This window comes from Papaver somniferum, chromosome 4 (assembly GCF_003573695.1).
Source record: "Papaver somniferum cultivar HN1 chromosome 4, ASM357369v1, whole genome shotgun sequence".
NCBI classification, from domain to species: Eukaryota; Viridiplantae; Streptophyta; class Magnoliopsida; order Ranunculales; family Papaveraceae; genus Papaver; species Papaver somniferum.
The window spans coordinates 102,262,017-102,268,056 of NC_039361.1; the positions used below are offsets into that span (position 1 = coordinate 102,262,017).

Below are 6,040 nucleotides of genomic sequence, written 5' to 3' on the forward strand. Positions count from 1 at the left end.
TGTGGTTGATTTTTGTTTTTGTTGGGGTGATTTAAACTAGAAGGGTAATATAGACAATTTATATTAAATGAAGTTTTTGTGAACAATTTGTTTTGTTGGAGTTTTTGTACATGGATATTGACACCTTTGGGGTTGTAACTCGCAGACCGTTACCATAAGAACCAGGTTAACATTTAGCACTTCTACCAACCATTGGGATTTGGAGGCATTATAGCATGCATTGCTGATGTCTAAACGTGTACTACAACTCTTCACACGTGTTTTACACTTTACCCGAAGTGTTTCATTAAGTAAGAAAACGCGAAGACGAAAAGAAGAAGAATTACTCAATTTCTCAATTCTCATAGCAAGATTTTAGGGGTGCCCATTTCTTTTTTTAGTGCAAGTCCCCCACTTCGATATCAAAAGAGGAAAGTTCAAGTATGATCATTCAATATTAAGGTAATCTTTTGTCTAAATCATTTCGTACACTCATTAGATCTATGTTAAATTGACGATGCCCTAATTGATTGCATGTGCTTTGGATTTCTCGATTTCGAAAAAATAGAGCTTCAAGAGTAACATTCAGGGATCATGTATTTTCTAGGGTTTGAGCTTATTGGGTGATTGTTGTTTCTCTTTGATTAAGTTTCACTGCATTGTGGTTTCAACGAAAATGTTATTGCTGATATGTGCAGGGATAACTAGCTTCATCAGTTGAGGCTCTCCTTCTCCCTACTTACTGGAGATTATTTTGGTGGGAGCCGTGGTGGCGTCAAATATGCTTAAATGGGGTCGTAGGATATGCTTTCATTCACTGGATCGCACTCTCCAGAATTCCGTTTTGTCAAACTGGATGCTCGCTGTATCTGATGGTATACTAAATTACTACAAAACTCCCTTTTTATTTTAACAAGATCCTGGGTTCCAATGTAGTTTGGTTTAATTATTAGCCTGTGAAATGTTTGAACAATAGAAGCTTTACCTTTAGATTAGATCTTTATGTTGTTCATTTTCTGCTTTAGGTAATATTGAGCATTTTACTTTTATAATGGTTCATTAGTTGAATTTGGATACATTTGAGGGTGTTTTCTTATTGTCAGAAATGATTTCCTAGGAATACCTCTTGACAGTATGGGTGAAAGTGCTTTCCCCCCCCCACCCCACCCCCCTCTTCTTCTTCCAATATAGGATTTTATCCTTGAGCTAAGGGTCCTTGATAATAAACTGCAAGACGCCGTTGTTAAAACTAGTTTTAAATATGCACCTCTCAGGAAAGTGGAAGCACTAAATGAGAAGGGGTGTCTTAGATGCTCAATTAGCTTTTTGATCTCTTTTGTTAAGTAAAGCTATATAGAGCAGGAAAAGCACTACTAAGCCTTCTAATAGTGGAGAATCTTAAATGTTTTTTATCTGAATTCTCTTTTGTAGTAAGCAAATGGAAGGGAATATATCGTCTGGATATATGATTCCAGGTTTACCTTACGGGGTTTTAGATTTGCAAGGACCTATGCATGTTACTCATCAACAACACCCACAAACCCTCCATCAACAACACAACTCTCATAATCTTCAAGGATCCATGGTTGATCCTCCAATTTGTGAAAATTTTCCCATGTCAGTTGGAAACATGCATGAATGTGAGCAACCCATGGGGTTGATGAATTACAACAAAGGAGATAAAGGGAAGATTTGTACGAGTGAGGAGGACGAACCAAGCTTCAATGAAGATAGTATTGATGGGCATAATGAAGCTGGCAGAGGGAAGAAAGGATCCCCATGGCAGCGAATGAAGTGGACAGATAAAATGGTGAGGCTTTTGATAACTGTTGTTTCTTATATTGGAGAGGATGCTGTTGGCGACTGCAGTAATGGGGGAAGAAGAAAATTTGCCATTCTGCAAAAGAAAGGGAAGTGGAAGTCAGTATCAAAAGTTATGGCTGAGAGAGGATGCTACGTGTCGCCTCAGCAGTGTGAGGATAAGTTTAATGACCTTAACAAAAGGTATAAACGACTAACTGATGTGCTTGGCAGGGGAACTTCTTGCAAAGTAGTTGAGAATCCTGCACTTTTGGATATGATGGATCACCTCTCAGAGAAAGCTAAGGAGGATGTTAAGAAAATTCTGAGCTCAAAACATTTATTCTATGAAGAAATGTGTTCATACCACAATGGAAACCGCTTACATCTACCTTCTGACCCAGCACTTCAAAGATCCTTGCAGCTAGCTCTTAGAAGTAGAGATGATCATGATTGTCATGATTCAAGGAGGAATTTACAAGAAGACTTTAATGATGATGATGATCAAGATGGGGAAGAGGATCATGATGACGAAGCTGATGAAAATCACAATTTACACGGGGATCAGGCGATGTTTGGGGTGCCAGGGTGTTTTCCGAAGAGAATGAAACAAGGGCACGAGTATGAGGATTTAAGTTTTGGGAATCCATCAAATTCGCAGGACTGCGGCAAAAGATCTAATTCTCATATGGTTAATTCCCCTGTCGATATGAATCAAGTGTTCCCCGAGGGAAGCAAAGGATCTTGGATACAAAAGCAATGGGTGATGTCTCGTTCACTTCAATTGGAAGAACAGAAGTTACATCTTCAGGTACAGACCCTAGAGTTGGAAAAACAGCGGTTCAAGTGGCAGAAGTTTAGTAGGAAGAAAGACAGGGAGTTGGATAAGCTCAGGATGGAAAATGAGAGGATGAAGCTTGAAAATGAGCGGATGACACTAGAGTTGAAGCGCAAGGAGTTAGAGTCTAACTATAACTGAATGGCATGGGTCATCATCGTATACCTAGTACATGCAGCACAACATCAGGTACTTACTGTTAGTAACCTTTTATGTTTACTAAAGCCCTTTGCATGGAGATTTCTTGTTATCTTATCCATCTGCATGTAGTACTTTTGGTGATGAGTGGAGTTGACTATCCAATATAAGTAGGTTCACCTTTTATAGTATTATGTAGCCATCAGCTTATGGTATGTTTATAATGTTGGCAAAAGATAAAAAAAAGCATCTCCTTTTGTGCTCTGTGGCTCCTGCATGTATGTGCTCTCTCTAATTATACGTTTTGATTGACCAAGAGTCATAATTAGGATCATATCTCTGCAAATAAGTTACATTGGTATCTTCACAGTATGATTCCTCATTGGAACAACTTGTACAACTGTAAGTAATGTATGTTGATACTATTTATTATGTCAGCACGCCAAAGTGTGAAAGAGACTCGTGCTGCAACCATCTGAACAAGGGGATATGAAACTGCACTTTAGCAAAGCACTAGCTAGCAGAAACACATTTTACGGACAGTTCTGTGTAGGTTATGCCGTTTTTGGACCTTGTTTTCTGGGTATTTTACAACTATCGTATGCTTTGTTGTTATTTAGTTTTCATAATAATCATAGTCATCTGCTAATGAATATCACATGGAATTGGTCTTGGGACAATTTTCTTGAGGGGGGTGATCTCATCAACATGTAGATAACCCACATAGTCCAGAATTGTCAATTTGTTCCTCGCTTGAAAGTCAGCCCCAAATGTGATGGATAAAATTTGGAATGATATTTTGGGGGTGATGCAATTATAACATAATAAGGTCATTATATGTATTTTTATTATTGGCCAGAGTGTCTTTTATAATCGTCCAAGTTGTTAGTGGTCCAACCTAGCTGATTACATGATAAACAACTTGATCAAACTTTTTGAATTGGCTAGATCAGATCTGTTTGACCTAGAGAATTTGGTTGTGTTTTAAAATCACATAGACAGTACAATACTAATTGGGAAAACTAGGGGGAGACCCAAAATAAATAATATTCTCATTGTCAGGCCCACAATTAATTTTAGGTACCGTGACATCCATAATTATTTCCGTGAAACCCATAATTATATGAAATTATTAAAAATGTCTGCATGACAGATTATGCATCCGCATGACGGGTATAATTGGTAACGCAACTTGGATATAATATATCTAAAAATCCGCGCCTTGGAATTTTACAAATTTTATATCGTTGGAAATCTTTTTAAAAGAGCTCAACGAGTACAAAGAGGAATATCAAATTTTTGTTTTTCACGAAAAAAATCGGAAATGATTATCATTTTGAGCAAAATTTTCGAAAACTTGATACATAACTATTATGCAGCCACCAAAAATGATGCATAACACATTCTGCAGACGCATAACGAATTATGTAACCAGTTTCTCCATTGCATAACAAATTATGCATTTGGATAACAAAGTTATGCATCTATAACAAGTTATGTAAACATTGTTTTAGTTGATTTTAGTGCGTACATAAAAAATTGATGCATAATGCAATATGCATCCATACTTCTCGATGCATAAAAGATTGTGCAACAATTTTCTCGATGCATAAAAGATATCGAGAAAAGATTGTGCAACAATTTTCTCGATGCATAATGCATTATGCAGTCATATTTTCGGATGTGTAACAGGTTATGCATCCATTTTCACGACTGCATAACATGTTATGTAGATATTATTGTAGGTGCATGACAAGTCATGCAACCTTATTTTTTGTTGGTTTCAATACTAAGAAAAAAGTAGCTGCATAACGTGTTATGCAACCGTTTTCTGGACTGCATAACAAATTATGCAAAAAAAAACAACAACTGCATAACGTGTTATGCAACCAATTTCAAGAATGCATAACAAGTTATGCAACAAATGTTGTAGATACATAACCTATTATGCATCACTATTCACACCTCCATTTTCTTTTAAATGCACGTCACACGCACACCAAGTAAACATATGTTAAATTCAATTAAAATGAAATTTCTATAGTTACGAAAGCATCACCCAATTTATCAAGCCTCCAATGCTTTGTGGCATAAAGCCTCTTCAAATGTTTCTTCAATCCCCTCGCCTAAAATCTTGCTCCAGCAGCATATTATAAACCACAAAGAAAACTTAAGTTATTGATCGAAGGCATGCTCTGGTTACCTAACTAGTTCACCATCTCAAAATAAAAAACAAATGAGCAGGAAAAACAACATCAATGAGTAATTTCTAGCATGATTCAATCAGCAGGGAATGAAAACAAAGTGAAACAAAGAGAGATTACGAACGGTGATTGAGTTTTTGGACCGTAAATTAGGTTTTTCCTAATTTTCGATTCCTTCTTCTTCTTCCGCCTCTGGAGCTAATTCACCACTATTACGAGAAAAAACAAAAAACCCTAACAAGTTTTATGCTCATCTATCACACTTCAAAGCTAGCCTAATTCCTCACAAACCCTAGTTCCCCGGATCATAATTATAGAATCAAAAAAAAAAAATCTTGTACTGTCGATCTATATTACTTCAGAGTTGGGATCTAGGAGGGTGAGAAGGAATCGGAGAAGAAGATAGTTGGTGCGTGAAGAAAAGGAAAAAGAGGCCAGAACATAATTTTATTAATTATGGGTTTTGGAGATTTTTTTTTATAGAAAATGGGTGCGCGCCTGCATATTTCAGGGCGTGGCTTTGGTAGTGGAAATAAACGGGAAAATGGATTTCACCGTAGTTTTCACATACTAATTTAATCATATGCGACAAAAATAAGATTAATGGGTTAGTTTTCTTTTTCTTGGATAGTAAATGGGTTAGCTTTCAAAATTTGCTAATAGTTGAGACAATTTCAAGGTTCGGTATCTGTTGTGCAGATGACCTGAGGCCTTACAAGTTTCCTTGGTCTGATCAAGGGCGAGCATGGGCCGGTATGGACTGGTTTTCTCCTCAATCGCTTCCAATCCAAATCATTACGGATTTTATATTTGGCATCCTATCCAATTCGGCGTCTTATAGATGCACGGATAAACAGATTAAATGTCCATAATATGGATTTATTTTAGATTAAAATTTATAATGGAGAAATGAAATCAACAAAGTGACTTCTTGTAAGTTCTCTTTTTACACGTGCTTGTCATCCGTGTATCATTGAAATATGTCTCAGTGTATATTAACTATGTATATACCTTTCTTTGAGTATAGTGAAGGAATTCATATTTATCTTTGGTGCAACTATGGTATAGTCAAGAATTCTTT

General features: G+C 36.6%; 1 protein-coding gene across 4 annotated transcripts; it reads left to right on the plus strand.

Annotated features, from left to right (window-relative positions):
- The first annotated feature begins 313 nt into the window (after positions 1–313).
- LOC113276210 lies at positions 314–5,671 on the plus strand. 4 transcript variants are annotated; one of them, XM_026525787.1, is made up of 4 exons: positions 314–441; positions 678–854; positions 1,411–2,806; positions 5,659–5,671. In XM_026525787.1, the coding sequence occupies exon 3, from the start codon at positions 1,418–1,420 to the stop codon at positions 2,756–2,758; it is 1,341 nt and encodes a 446-aa protein (XP_026381572.1). In that variant the 5' UTR covers positions 314–441; positions 678–854; positions 1,411–1,417; the 3' UTR covers positions 2,759–2,806; positions 5,659–5,671. The 4 variants fall into 4 exon arrangements, with proteins under 4 accessions (XP_026381572.1, XP_026381571.1, XP_026381569.1 ...); XM_026525786.1 differs by lacking the exon at positions 5,659–5,671 and adding an exon at positions 3,194–3,405; XM_026525784.1 differs by lacking the exon at positions 5,659–5,671 and having other exon boundaries at positions 1,411–3,104.
- Positions 5,672–6,040: the final 369 nt, after the last annotated feature.

Excerpts from the sequence above, each read along its gene's own strand:
- LOC113276210 (XM_026525787.1), top strand. The coding sequence starts at position 1,418 with ATGGAAGGGAATATATCGTCTGGATATATGATTCCAGGTTTACCTTAC.